At 38.9% G+C, this 16,157-nt stretch overlaps 1 protein-coding gene across 2 annotated transcripts in view; it reads left to right on the top strand.

The window, feature by feature from the left end:
* LOC126873529 (zinc finger protein rotund-like) overlaps window positions 1-16,157 on the top strand; it is a 245,940-nt gene that overhangs the window by 128,610 nt on the left and 101,173 nt on the right. For both annotated transcript variants that reach the window (XM_050634496.1, XM_050634495.1), the window contains exons 3-4: window positions 856-924; window positions 1,008-1,059. In XM_050634496.1, the coding sequence (XP_050490453.1) occupies window positions 856-924; window positions 1,008-1,059 (121 nt within the window). The remainder of the gene's footprint in view (window positions 1-855; window positions 925-1,007; window positions 1,060-16,157) is intronic.

The raw sequence follows: 16,157 nt of genomic DNA, 5'->3' as shown, positions 1-16,157 counted from the left end.
AGATTACATTACGCGTACTACTAAAAATTCATCGTCAAAAATAAATCGGGAAATGAACACCTATTTAATAAACAAAAGAGATACGAAATATAGAAGAATATAAATAGAGGAATAACTTCAAATATGGAAAAAGAAGAGCACTGTCCTACGTGTACCATTAAGAATTAAACATCAAAAGTAGGTCGACAAATAAAACAGTCATTTTAACTGTATTAGCGTTACATATTTCAGCTTCACTTGTCTTTACGTGTCTTTATAATTATTGGCATTAATTATAATGGCATTACCACCTAATGGCAAAATCCGCAGTCACTTAGTTGCCAACCCAATAGTACACACGTAACTGGAATTAATATTCACATTTACAAATACATACATACATACATATACAGGGTTGTTGGTAACTGGTGGTACAAGCGGAAAGGGGGTGATTCTACGTGAAAAAAGAAGTCGAAAATATGGCATACAAATTTTTTTTTTTTTAATTTTTCCATCGAGACAACGATCTACAGTGAGATCCGTTATAACGTACCGCACGCGCACCGAGCGAAAATTCAAAGTCGATTTTCTCGAAAACAAAGCCTGAAACGAAAAATTTTTATTCTAAATTTTCGACTTCTTTTTTCGCGTAGAATCACCCCCTTTCCGCTTGTACCACCAGTTACCAACCACCCTGTATATGTAAGAAAACTTCAATGATATCTACTTCCACTACGCGTCCAGCTATCTTTTCCTCCGGCTGTGTCTAAGTCAAGAAGAATAAATTCAAACATAGAAAAAGAAAGACATTGTGCCCTATATTCGGTGCTTTGCGCTCTATATAAACTAACATATATCTGTTTTTTTCTGTCGCAGCAATGCAATCCGCACGACAAGGAGAGCGACTATTGGGGTGGCGGACGGGGCGCGAAACAAGGTTACGAGGTGAGCCAACCGCTTGCACATATTTTAGCAGAATGGCCGAAATTTTCACGGTCCCCGTGCTAATTCTACTTAGTGAAGCGCAGCACTTTCTGTTGCAGGCGAAAATGAACGCGGACCATGGCCAACTGCAGAAAGGTGAGTCGTCCTTTTGCCTTCTTTCTTTAATTGGATCTCTTAATCGGCCGTGAACGTATGCCTCGCGGCACCGGTTTAATTATGCGTGTTTCTCGTTTTTCTCTCTCTTTCTCTCTTCCTCCCTTCTCCCCTTGCTCTCTTACCGTCAACGTTTCCCCCTCTCTCTCTTTCTTTTTCTACCTTAGAGGAAAAAATATTTTGGACATAGAATAAACGTGGACCGAGGAGCGCGCAAATATTGGCACTCAATATTCGATAGTGCGGCCATTCACGGATATTGAAATAACAGAGGTGAACGACGACACGGAGGATAGAACGTATTCCCGTTTCTTTTTTCTTTTTTTCTTTCACGTTCCGGTTTCATTCTTTTTTCTTTCGTTTCTCCCGTTTTGTTCCTTTTCGACGAATTTTGTCTCGTTCCGGTTCCAGGGTGCCAGCACAGAACGTGTTGACTGGACCCACGCGGTTTTCACGGTGAATCGCCAATTGCAGGATATCGAAGGGTTGAAAATTTGGAAATTGCTCGTGCCACCGAAATTCGCGATTTATTCGTTGGTTCGTCATCGTGATTTTGGTGTTAGGATTCTGTGCAGTTATTAAAGTTAGGAAAATCGATCGTACGTAGTTGTCGGAGATCGTACGTGTTGCTTAGAGTGATGACTATCTTTAAAAGTCATATCTTTAGATTTGTATAACTGAACAAAATCCTGTCTTTTTTTTTTTCGAAGATTGGATTTTGATCTTTCAGTATTTCTTAGATCTAATTAAGCATTCTATGTTAATCGGATAGACGCTACAAGACAGGCGTTCTTTATGAGCTCCTAAGGGGATAAAGGTACGAAGACTTTCTTCGTCGATTTCTCAATTCCACGATCTTCGTCGTTAGAAACTAAATGAATTCACTTTCTGTCAATCATCGTCGTTGTAGACTGTACCAAGTAAAATAGCTTCTATAAATTCTATAATTCTATAGCAACTGTGATTTCAAAACGAGTAAATAAGCCGGTCCGAAGCCAAGAAGGCCAAAGAAGACCGGCAGAACAATCTAGCAGTACCAAATCACTCAAACTACTATTTATTCTTCGCTTAATATACAATGTCAGACACGCCAGATGATTTCATCTTACTAAGCAGAGGTTTCTCGTTAAATAATCCAACACCGACCAGAAGACCTTTGGTTGTCTGAAGAAAAGAGAAAGAAAAAAGAGGAGGAAGGAGAGACAGGACCGAAGCTGACGCACGTTACGTGTAAACATAGTTCGTAAGGTTGGTTCGCTGTCTGAAACCGGTTGTAACTTTGCATCCGTGACGTAAGATCGTCGATTAGGATCGAAGCAGGAGCGGGACCGCTTCGGGCCGGGCAAAAAACACGCGTGAACGCGAATTTATCATTCCACCGTGTCCCCGTCCTGTCCTTTTCTTTCTCTTTTATCTTTTCCCTCTTTCCTCCTTTTTTTTCACCTGTTACCGGACCAGGATCTCTTGTTTCTCTGTTGGTCCTCGCTTTGGTCCTCTATGTGGTCCTCTTTCTTGGCTTCCTTCTTCCGCGTTGCAGTTTCCCTGACCTCTGTCTCGCGCTCGGTCTTCCACAGATTCTTTTTGTAGCTCGGCACAGGAGAATTGGTATTACGAGGTTGTATAAGTGTTTTGCTATGCTTTTGTTGCGGAATAGAGAATTGGGAGAATTTGGAAACCAAGGTGGACGTTTCTACGCTAACTTTTTTGTTTTCGCCGTCCTGCGCTTTTCATACTTTGAATTATTTTTCTTAAGCATAAAGATTTGATGTTGGATGTTTAATCAGCTTTGGTACCCATGTTTGGGAGTTCGTTGACACTTTAAAAATTATTTATTAAAATGTTTCTTACAATTACAAAAAGTAATTTTAGAAGACGTCCGTCGAAGAAATCATATTACGTTCTGTTATTCTGAATGAATGGAAATTGAAACGATTCTTTCAATTAGTCAGGCCTTCCGCTTTCAGAACAGCTCAACCGAATTACTTCTTTATATTTTCAGTCTTAAAAAATCACAGCTTTCGAGGGAATTAAAAATTCAGGTCGGCTTTTGCGTCCTTAATCCTCATTTTAATTCCCGAAATCTCCTAATCGAATTTCATTCTTCCTAGCATGAATCTTAGAAAATATCGAAGCCTGCGAACCGGTGAAAAATTAAAATCGCTTTTCGATTTTTCAAACATCCTTATAACTAACATCTCTGTTCTCAAATTATCCGAAACTCGATCGCCGGATATATTGATCGAAACTCGATCTCCGTATCGTCGATTCTTAAAAAAAAAAAAAAAATTAAACCTTCAAAATCAACAAAAAAAAAAATCAGAAAAAATAAATCAACGATACGAGTATAGAGTTAGAAAGCAAATTCAGCCTTTCAATTTACAAATTTTCATTTACAAAATCTCTCGACGATGATTAGTGTCGAGCAAGACTCGTTAGAATTCGGGAAGATGTAAGGGAGAGAAAATGACACAGGTTTTTCCTGGTATCGAAAGAGTTGAAATCATCGATCGGCGTTTAACGAAGCGGGAGGGAACGCCGGCAATGACCTAGGCCATTCACAGGCCGTCATTTTTTCCCGGTGCTCTCCCCGAAGGGATTAAGTAATCGGTGGCTTCACTCGTAAAAGGTGAAGCACGTTTCCATAAATGTTTTTCACTGCCAATGGCACGTGCGACGTGTCGTGTAGATCGGCCATTTACGAGACGCACGTTTTCCCCACTATATTGGCCTGTTCTGACGGTGCCTCGTGTACCGATTCACTTGATAAGTGGAAAGAAACTGAGCAAAACAACGGCTACTTTTTTCTACCAGCTATTTTTTACACGTCTGTCCTCGCGTTTAGCTTATGTCCTTTATTTAATGAACGAGCGGTAGATGATTAGTACTCTGAGGATATTTATACGAATTCAAATTCTTGCGACCACGATTGAAACAAATTTAGACAAAAATTCGTCTCACCTGTTAAACACTACAACGAGTGCTATACACATTTTATATACTTCGTATGTTACGTGGATTTTTGCATCTTCAAATATCTCGTAATTATATAAAAATTCACAGTCCAGCAATCAGCTGCTAATTTTTTGCTTACTTTTATCTCGACGCTATTGGTATACTTTTATTTGTTATTTTTAGAATAAAAAATTAAATTGTTTTTATATAGTAATTCGTTAGCTGAACGAATAACGCGTAATTAGAGACATTTGTTAAGAATCAGCAGTTTCGTCACCGTCGTAATTGATTCACATGGAGTGGCCCGAAAATTCTCAAGAGAAAGGAATGTCTGCTGGTGAATTTGGGCCATCGTCGAACGATTCTTGGGTCTGGTTTGCCCGAAATTTCAACGTCATGCGATCCGTGCATTAAGGAATAGTCCAGGGGAACGTTTACGCCAACCCTCGGGGCTGATTTTCGAGTCGCACAACGAAAACTGTTGACTGGATTTCGGTTTCGAGACACGCGAGGCGATGATAATGACTGCTCGAAAGATTGAGTTATTACTTAACCCGCAATATTGTTGCCTTTCCACTCGAAATTTCTATTATAAATCTTTTCCATTCTTCCTTTTTCTATTCGCGAAAACAATACAAGAAACGATTCTCGTATTAACAATATGTGCAGCGAATCAAACAAAACGAGTAAAAAGTATCGAATAAAACTTATTATCTTCTCAAATATAATTTTCATCTACCACGCATTTATCCGAAGAAAAATTGGTCTTCGCGAACGTACGATTACAAATTGTAGCAAAATTCATAGTACGAACTTAATAGCGACACTAAAAACCAAACATAATCTGAAAAATCTCTGAAAATCGACAGGCAAGAAAATTAGTTTGCGGACAAAAATGCGCAACCTTGCGATCTTAAATTGTACAATTTACCACGTAAACCTTGGTGGCGCTATACGAACCAGACGTGATCTGAAAAACCTCGGAAACCGACAAACAAACAAGAGAAACGCGCGAAGAACAACAAATACGGTGCTAACGTAATCGAAGAAAAATGGAACAGAGAACGAGATGGTGGCAGTCTAATAACGAGAGACAGAGCCCACCGTCATTAAGATCGAAAGAACCGAAAAGCCGAGAGAGGTAACACGCGAGTTCTCTCGAGTCGGCTGGTTTCGTCACGATTTCCGTTTTCGAAACGTAACCGAGGCAAATGGTCGGTCTCTAATGACCGAAGCAACTTCGCCATGGTAATTCCCCTGTTACGAAGCGATTCCCGTGGACTGTCTCGATCCCATGACGCCTTGGTTCAGCTCGTTAATGGAACGGATAACGACTTTCACCTATGCGTGGTCCGAACCTGGTTGCACTGGCCTTTTATTCCTTCGACATTGGAAGCGATCGGCTTCATTTTCACGACACGATGTTCTTTGTATCGCCACAGGTGGTTAACACGATGTTTCGTGAACGAATGATGAATACGTTAAAGCAGACTGTTTCTTCGATCACCTACATATCGATTTGGAGTGGCGTTCTTCTTCTTGTCGCTTCTTGGCAATTCGTTCTCCGTTGCGTCATTTGGGCAGCGCGTGACTTCGTTCTTTAGTGGAAATTCGTATTTTTCGGAATGTTATTTAATTGTTTAAATTGTTATAAAATCGCCTTTCGATTTTTCAAATATCCTTATAACTAACATCTCTGTTCTCAAATTATCCGAAACTCGATCGCCGGATATATTGATCGGAACTCGATCTCCGTATCGTCGATTCTATAAGAAAAAAAAAATTGAACCTTCAAAATCAATAAAACGTGGCGGTTTCGCCTAGCAGGTTTCATAGAAGCTGCCGTAATTTGGATAATCGGTGTCTCAGTATTTTGTAGTAGGTCGTCCGGAAAGTTTCTTTCGTTTTATAATGGATGCACAACAATTTCCGTTTTATACTATTTTATCGAATTTATCGTATGATCCATTTTGTTCTATCGAGATAAAGATCACAACGTTTGATAGATTAGGTTTCATGTTTGTATAAAGATGCGTTGTCTGTAAAAGAAAGACACTTTTCGGACAACCTAATATATTGTATTTTGCATGCGTCTTCGAATTTTCTGTAAATTCACGAAAATCGAAGGAAAGTCGAGTAATTATTGTTAGGTATTATTTATTTGGCGGTTAACAAGATATTTCACCAGGGAATGTCGAATATATTTAACAGTCTGTTTCGATCTCGATTTGCCATGCTATTCTTCTTGTCGTGATTAAATGATTTATCCAGTGTGCAATTATTTATTTGTCGAGTAGAATCGAGACTTGTTTGACGCGTGAAAATGTTGCCTGGAAGCATAGATCGATAACGAGGATACACAAGTTCAAAGATCTAGAAGAAAGATCACGATAATCCTAACTCGTAGAAAAAAATTGAAAGTGAAAAATTCATTTTATATTTGCCACTATCCGCTTTAACCGAGGAAACTTTTTCCGATTTTTCCAACACTGCGTAGTCGGAAATTGGCGAGTCGATAGGTCCAATTTGCCAAAGCATTGCGAAAACGTAATTTCGCAGCCAGCGGTTTCGCGTTTCTGCGCTTCCTTCGTTAAACAGGTCCGCGCTAACGACGATAAGTGTCGAAGTTACGCCTGGAGCAAAGAATCGACGAATTTCGTCCCGCGAAAGCCAACCTCGATCGGACTTACGATGATCCACGTAACAAGATGGACATCTCTCGCTTTCGTTTCCGTTCGACATTCGCAAATGAAACGCAAACAGCCAGCTGTTTTACAGTCGAATGACTTGCATTCGTCGTAAATCTGATTTTTTCTCTCGGTTTAATCCACCTGGCTCCTTTTAAGAGACTGAATCGAATCGAGAGTCATTATGAAACGCAGTTTTACGATTCGTGCAATCTTGAAGTTACTGAAACAGGTATATAGGTTGCAGTTAATTTTATTGATTAGGTTGATAATGTTATTTGGTTTGGCTGGACTCTGTAGCGTTATGCGGAGATTACAATTCTTATGCGCGTAATTAAGAAAAGAAAATCTACGTTAGAATTGTTAAGTATATCACGAAGAGTATACTTTGGATATTTCTGTGACGGCACTCAAAAGCAAATACCACCACTCGACACTAACAAGTGTCGAACGACGATAGCGCAGTGGTTAGCGCCTTAGGTTACGAAAGTTCGGAACCCGGGTTCAAATCCCGGCGGCCGGAGTCTGATTTTTCTTCCACGCATCTAAATTGGAAATAAATAACAGTATCCCAGCAGCGAAATCTACAGCCAGCGCAACAATTATCACGGACAACAACACCTACTACACCTTATTTCTTACGCGCATTCTTGCGTCTTAATATTTTCTATAAATGCATAATTCGAGAGGATTGTTTCAGTTAAAATTACTTTGTCGTGTAATAATTGTGAAGTAAATCACGCGTCCACGATATTGTGTCGAAAGAAACGACCGGCGAAGAATTATAAGAATACAAATCACAATCTTTCAAACTTTGTGAAAAATTTCTAAATTATCGAAGCGCCTGTGAGTCGTGTTAAATTATCGAGCTTTCACGATCACCATCTTCTAATTAGCGAATAATTGATCAGAAACAAGTATTTCAAAGAATCGTATCACGACGTCGCTAATTGATCGAAAGAAAGAATCGTAATACAATTTAGTTCAAACCGATTATACGAACGATCAATGTCTTATTAGTGCTCGATAATTAAGTATAATGCTTCCATCGATTATGCTTGCGTCGTAATTTTCGATGCTACCAGCCTGAAAATCCTCAAGAACAGGACAAGAAGAAAGAAAAAGTCCAGTAGTGTGGTCGACGATAATTCTTAAAAATCTCCCAATTAGCGCCTATGTACGAGACAGTAGCGTCGAAACGACACGTCGAAATCGTTCTTGATATCTGTCGTCTCGCGCGAAGAGTGGAAGTAAAGGAAGTGTAGAGCGAATTTAAGTCTGTGGAAGGGCTCGTTCCCGCGGATATGTTTCTGTAAAGCGACGTGTAAATCGAGTCGTTGCTCATCGACGAGCTGCCGCTACGTCGTGATATAAAATCCAGCAACGACGTCGTAAAACTCGAAGGCTGGGCGGTAAAATCTCTGGAAAAGCCATCAAACTGAAGCAACAGAGGGGGAGAAAAACTGGAGTTTTAAGGGAAGAGAGGGAGAGACCCGTAAAAACACCTGAACTACCGATCAGCCGAGCCAGACGATCGCCAGACGGTCTGTCTACTCGAGGAAAAACATTCCCTCGCTTCCTTAACCCCGAGAAATTCCGCTAGTAAAGAAAAAAATGAATGTCTTCTGACTGCAAACGGGATGGATTCTTCATTTCTCCTCCACGGTTTATCCTGTTTCAATTTTCTTCTTGTCGCTTCGTTTTGCTGACGAATCGCTGGCAGTGATCGATTTTATTAAGCGATTATTCTGTTCTCATTCAGTTCTCCCTGTAAGTTGGCTAGAATTCGGAGTCAATTTTTAATACAAATGGAAGTTTCGGCTAACAGAAAGACACTATAGTTCCATAGATAAGAAATTTTTTAGATACAGTTTTATCGAGCGATGTTTAACTTGTCATTCGGTTTGTCAATCTTTTAAAAACGTAATTAAGCTCTTTATTTAGAGATCTCCCGTCTTTTTACGTGTCGTTTTATTTCTGTCAGGAATAAAGCGTGTCATATTTATTTGAAAGATTTAAATCGAACTGATTCAAATTGATTTCCTGAATAGTATTATACGATATTCTTCAAATAGTTTCCAAAATTATATCGCATCTTCTCGTCGATCCTTTCCTTTCGAATCGACTGTCTCTCTAAAAGAAATGAAAAATCTATTGCAATATCCTTCAAGAAATCATCGATATTCCTAATTGTATATTCGCAATTTCCATATATATCGCATCTATATAGCTATCGATTTTCCTCTTGAAAATCTTGAGAATTCTGCCCCTCGGAATCCAAATTTTAACGTACAGCGAAACAGCGACACTGGCGTAACGTTCGTCACAGACGAAGTTGAAGCATCAGCAACGAAAAAGCATAACGAATCGGCGAGATTCGTCGCGTAAACGTCGTAACGTCGAGAAACACGACTGGCCGTCGAAAGAAAGCAGAGTCAAGATTTTCCTATCTATGGAGATTTAAATGGCGGCAGCGAGACCTCTTCCGGGGGAATTTCATTGGCGTCCCAGAATTCGAACGAGGAAAAAGGAACAAGAGTCGCGTCAGCCACTCCGTGTAATGAAAAACCTTTAGAAATACCAAAGAAGTCGTGGTCGCTTCTTCGCTCTTCCTCTTCGCCGACGTTCCATTCCTCCACAAGCTTTCGAATTCTCTGTCGCGTTCGTACAGCGAGAAAAATATTTTTTAACGGCCGCCACGAGAACGATTTCTTAACGATCTCGGCCTACGTATATGCAGATGCCCTCGAGGTGATCGGCTAACTGGTCTAATAGTTGCTCGATGACATAACGGCCTTGCCAAATGTGCATCTGATTTTTAATTCCGTCTCGGGACCTTTCCAGCTCCCCGGACAATAGTCGCCTCGGGCGTACGCTCATCGACTAAAATGTCTTGTTAAAACGAGAAACAGCCACGTCGCGGATCGCCACTAGCTACTTTCGTTGCTGGACGAGATCGTAGCGTAGGAGGAACATTCGTTCTCTCTGTTGTCTTTTGCAGCATTGGAATTTCTTTGTTTTTTCCTTTTTTTATTTTTTACCTTTTTTCTTTCTCTCGTGTTGAAATTGTCGAAATTTGTAATTTTCTGCTGCTGGAATAATTCGCTGGAACTTTCGATTTAAATTCCTTGGATCGTTATTTTTGAGATCTTTGGAAATTTGTACGCCAGCCACCGATTTATATCCTGGAAGTTTCGAGTTTCTCGTTATTTTAATCCGTGGAATTTTGGATCCTTGGAAAGCCTCGTCGAAAGTTTGCAAGAAGTTAATCGCCAACGACAGCAGCTGCAAGTTATTTACATTCACAGGCACTTCGGAAGACATTTGATTCCTTCGTTCGTACTTCGAACAGTGTAATACTCATTCCACGAGACTCTGAGTCTTTTAACATCGTATCGCTTCAAATCTTAGCGATATCGATGGATTTTACGCTCAGGAAGAATTTCATTGAGAGTTTGAAGGAATAGTTTGCGATGGATAGACGTCAAAATTAATCGAACGACGTTCTGAAACAGCTTAAAGCCATTTACCATGCCGTGACAAACGTGGAAATTTTTTAGAAAAACGACTAATATTAAATGCACAGTGGCCTTTCAAGCGTTCCAAGACACAAGACCCAATTTGAAAAATCAAGTAAACGGATAATTAAATTCAAAGAGCACCGAGGGAGATATCTAATTGAATTTCTCGGCGTGTCACGGATTTATCGTAAGGTCCGCTCGATTCTTCGAAATCTCGGTTTCCGCACGTACGAACTTGCGATCGTAGCTCGTCCCGATCTAAATTTTATATTACTCGGTGTTGTGCGCTCACAGACTCTTCCATGGTGCACCTCGTTGAGCATCGAATGAGATCGATCGCTGTTCCCCGCTGTCGCTAACATTTTGCTGCCAGTCGTTTGCATAATTCAAGCCAGTTAATTCTTGAACTTGAACGAGCTATCGGCTGCAAAAAATTATAATCCGTCGGAATGGCAAAAATGACGAATTTATGCAATTCGATGTACGAAGAAAAATAAAAATAAAAGTAAGAGTAGTAAAGATTCGAGTGGAAAGACGAAAAACGTAAAAATTCCATTATATTTATTCCTCTTTATTCCGCGAAATGTTTCCAAGATTATAACGAGTCGTTCCATCAATTTTCTTCTTTCGAATCGAGGATCACAGATTTCGACGAACTCGAACGTCTTTGTATATCCTTGAACGATTGAAAGAGTTGCTTTTGGAAGTTGTAAGTGGATTTTAAGGAAACGTCAAAATCGCGATTACAGATCGTCTGAATATCGAGCGAATGTAATTTAGAATTAGATAGATAGATCGTTTAATAATTGATTTCTCGCTTCCTGCTTTTACTGAATTCCACTGTACGAGAAGTAAATGGGAATTTTCAAATTGACCTCGATTATAAGTAACGATTTCCTTGCTTTTTTTCTTCTGGCGAGATTCTAAATTGTAGAATCAAATGATAGTTATTCACAGTCTTAATACTAATATTATCGTTAATATTATTAATTGACATATTTTAGAGAAATTAATAACACGAATATCGACATTCTTCTAAGAATGTTCATCTGCTTAAAAATTAACATTGTGCGTAAATCTGAATTTGACATGTTAATATGTAACAGGAATCTAATACGCATGTAACGAATGCCAATATTACTGGCAAATATTTTCCGCGTCAAAGATCGATCAACGCTTTGAGCAAAACTTTTATTCCATTTACCTACACTTCCTTTCCTATTTACTTATTTATTCATAGTTTAGCGTCACATCTCGTGGTAAAATATTAACGACCATAATTTCACGCTTGTTAGAAAAATATAAATATTCAAGTAATATTTGCAGTATAGTATTCTACTAAGAACATATAAATATTCAAATATAGTATTTTCTCGGTTTAATACAGTTACCTTAGTTACTAATTTCTCCAATTAATAAATAATCAGTTAATTATTAGCGTTATTTAGCGAATTAGTACAGTTTCGATAGGCGACGAAAAAGATTTATTTCTCCTTGAAACTTAAAATTTATTTTACATTGTGTTCTATTAGTTACAAGCGTATTATGCATATTACTCTTCAAATCTTGAATTTCCATCATTGTTGCATCTTCTTCTTTCCGTTTCTTTATCAAGAATTCTTTATCAGGCGGCAACAACGTCCGAGTGACCTATCGCAAGTTTCGGCTGTTTGCTCCTTCACCACGTTAAATAAATTTATTCTCGACCTGTCCTATTTTTCATTCCGCTATTTCGCAACATTTTTCTCCCCTTTCTTCTTTCTCTTTAAATGACCGCGGGCCTTCCGTGTTTCTATTAATCGAAGCAAAAAGGCATACGGTGCATCGCGAGACAGTGAAACCAATCGAAAGCGCAGAGAGACAGGATCCTTGATCCTTCCGACTCGATGACGTCACGATCGCTCTCGACGACTCGCAATCGAATATTCATGAGTGTCGAGGAGACAAGCACAGGCCACGGCGTCGTGTTCGCGGCTGTTACGACAGAGATCTTAATGGCCCGAATCAGAATCGTAATGATAACAGCGTGCCTCTTTATCGCCCGACCCTTTCACCCGTCGCTTTCATTCTTCGATCGTACGAACAGCACGATTTTTCGTTCATTTTTCCCCGACATTTTCAAACATTTTTTCTTCTCTTTACTAGTCACAGTTTATATCGATCTAGGAGGAATTATTTTGCTAGAAATGTCAACATTTTTTCCACTTGTTCTTAAACGTTCTTTCCGCTTTTCGTTACTCGCGATTTACATCTATTTTTATATGTAGTTTTACATGTATTTATAGTCATATGTATTATCTATGTATGTATATATACATGTAGAAAAAATTATTTTTCTAGGAATTATCATGCCGTTGATATTTTTGCAATTTCATTTGTATTTTATGTATTTATTTATCTTGTGAAATTGGCCAGCTAAAATTGAGATATTGAAACTCGTTCTGGCGGGAATTGTTTTCCTACGAATATCAACGATTCTCTTTTTCCAGTTTACACTGCAGCTTTTCTATCTAAAGAACAGGGACGTTGAAATTAAAGAAATAGAATTTTTACTTATTTCCAGAAATACAAATATAGCAAAGGATTATTTCCTCACGAATCTCAACTTCTTCTTCAAATTGAAATTCCTGTATTTAGATGTTTGAATTTTATCGAAACATTGAATTCCTTTTTAATCTGAATTGAAATTGTTCAATAAGAATTGGCAAATCAGAGTCAAACAATCGAAACTTTTATTTCTTTCTATCTCCACTGTTGATATTTCGTAACGCGGCAATTTTTTTCCTTTCTTCCAATGCATTCGCGTTTGACAAGTGGAATAATTTATACCGTACAATATTTTACGCCGCGTGATTTTCACGGTATATAATTAATTCTCTGCATAGAATACATTTGAAACTTACGACTACGCTTCAAGCTCGTCGAAACTTCGTCTCGAAAGATTTTCTGCCTTCGAACGGGGAAAAATTATTCGATCCATTACACGGAATATTTTCATTCTAAATCGATTTGCAAAAATCTTAATCGTTGGCCGTTTAAAATAATTATCGTTTAAGTAATCGTTTAAAATAATTATCATTCGAGTAAACGTTTGAAAATAGCGATATCTTAATTGCTACGAAACAGAGGAATTTAAGAAACTATGAAGAGGAGAAAGAATCGTTGGTTGGCGAGAGGAACGGTCGAAATTCCTCGACGAAAGAGGCAGAGGCTAGTCGAATTCCGGCTCGTTTCGACGCAGCTGGTAAACAATTATAAACATGTGTCACAATGGAGACAATTGGTGCGCTCCCACGACCATTAGTCCCGTTTCCCGCGAGCCTAAGTTCCGCAAAAGAGAGCCTCTTTTCGCGTTGACTTTTTATTTAGTGAAATTTTTACTTTCATTCGTCCATTCAGGGACCAACCCTCGACTTTCACCGATTCTTTCTATTGCAACGAACTATTATAAGGTTCTACTTAAAATCGAAATCAATAGAATAAATGGCAGATGAAAGAAAGTTTATGAAATAAAAAAATAGAAAAAAGGCACCATAATTGTACAAACCGGGGTTTAGATTCGGTAAAACCAACGAATAAATATAATGTGTAGCATGGAATTGATGACTGTTAGCCATATGGCAAATATTTAGTACGAAAATGATCAAAATTCACAGTGTATCGATTCCAAAGTAAAATTTCTCTTTTTTTCATCATCCTATGTCTTCCAATCCTTTTTATCCTTTACAATAGAACGTCGTTGAATTAGAAAAATTCCACTACCGTTTTATACCGAACTACACCAACAAGATTACAATTCGTCAGAGCAGGTGTATTTCTATCATTAACAATTGACGAAAAAGGACTTGTTCCCACTGTCGAAAGAACACTCGGTCCTAAAAGGATTAATTAAGTTGCACAATCGATACAAGGTTGCCTGATTAAGAATCACCTTCGCTTTTAATTATACGAATTATACGATTTGTCCGAAGATCAGTCGTAATTTAAGATTTAATGCCTGGTTGTCGAAATTGTTCCAAGGTAATGGCGACGTGATTTCGTTATTAATTCCCTGTGTTCCTTCTTTTTTTTTTTTTTTTTTTCGCATGGCATAAGATGTAGTATAATATATATACACAAGGCAATCTCACGCTCTCGCAATTATGTCTTTTCGCATTGTCTCGCGGTTGCTCGAGGTCGGCGTTCGTTGGAAGCTTCCGGTGCCCGCGACAGATTTTTCGGTTTTCCGGCGACGATTGTCTCCGCTCGTTCCCTCATTACATTCGTCTCGTTGCTCGGTTAAATACTTGATTACAGTTAGAATCGCGCCACACGTAAGCAACTTGGCCAATCTTTACGAAGTTTCTACCGTCTTGGCAATCCCTGTTACGATTGCTCAACGATAATTACTGTAAATTATCGTTGCTATATAAAACGATAACCATAATCGAATATCGTATTTTTCTTTGCTTTTTCTTTTTCAACTTACGTATTGACTTGGCAACTAAGTGATTACGGATTTTGCCATTAGGTGTTATTGACAAAATCCGCAATCACTTAGTTGCCAACACAGTAGAACATACAATGGACGACAAACACGATTTCTCGACGCAAGAATATATCAGAAAGGTAAAATCCAATAGTCCAGTGTCTTTAGAGTGACAAGTTGCAGTTGGTTGAATGACCAGGAGAGTTTGGAAGGAAATATATTTGTACAGGGCTTGTATCATTTTTGGCGATTAACTTTGAACATCTGTCGAGTATCTGTTCGAGCAACTGAGAGGATCCGTACAGAATTGATAGAATGTTTCTTTCGCTTGTGCATTTTCAAGTCTGAAAACTGGTGAAAGTCATTGTACAGGGGAAGACAATGGTCGTTATGACGTGGTTTGATGAACCGTATCTTATGCACTCAAGTACGGAAACTGAGGGCCCATTGAAAACATCGTACGTAGTGCTTTGAATTGGCTTTTGCGCAGAAAATCATCTGCTTTTGCATGACAAATCTTTTTATTCCGTTATCTGCGAATGGAATCTTATTTAATATTTCTCCTGTGAAAAAAACATCTTCAGAAAATATTAACATATTCTATTCTTTTAACACGTTTCTCAATACGCAGTCGATGTTTCGTAGAATCGTTTTGCATAAACGACTACACGTTAATTGTGAAAAATACTTCCAACTTATCGGTTCATTCTTCGAGAATTTGGAGAAGCAACGAATTTATAAGTAAAGATGGAAGTTGAGAGAGACGCCGCGAGTATTGGAGTGGTTCGGCTTATATATCGCGCTAAGGCGAAGAGAATAAATAAAAGAAGAACGCGGGTGCCTGGAGTTGAACGGAGAAAAAGGAGCGATTCGTTCGAACGGCTGGTGAATGAAATCGTAACAAAAGGGGGAGGCGTGCTGAAGAGGAGGAAAAGAAAAAGGAGGAAAAAGGAAGCGTTTTTCACGCGAGCAGGCGCCGAAACCATAATACCATTGAAGTTGTTAGTGGCGTAGAATGCCTCGGGCCGCCTGACGTCATCCCTCATTAATGATCTCAGTGACGATGAAAACACGCGGCGAAATTAACGCTCGTTGTAAACAGTGCGACGCTTTTTCGCGCGTACGCCTTTCGAACGAGCAACGAGTTACGATCGAAAGATCGATCTTTCACAATTTATTCTTAAACGGTGATACGAGTCGAACACACAGATGAAAATTCATTTCGAAGTTGCACAGTTCGTTTAATTCGCTTTTACACTCAGAATTTGTACAGTTTTTACAGCTCCTAAACAGTTAGGCGATTCGATGCATAATTGAAAATTCAGTTTGAATTGTTGCGGTTCGCTCGGTTTATTTTTAGATTCAGAACTTTTACTTTCCGTAACTTTCATTTTCTTAGGTAGCTGCGCGATTCGAACTACAGATGAAAATTCATTTCGAGCTTGTACAGTG

The sequence above is a fragment of the Bombus huntii genome, chromosome 14 (genome assembly GCF_024542735.1).
Source record: "Bombus huntii isolate Logan2020A chromosome 14, iyBomHunt1.1, whole genome shotgun sequence".
In the NCBI taxonomy this organism is placed as follows: Eukaryota; Metazoa; Arthropoda; class Insecta; order Hymenoptera; family Apidae; genus Bombus; species Bombus huntii.
This window is presented reverse-complemented; position numbering and strand designations above follow the sequence as displayed.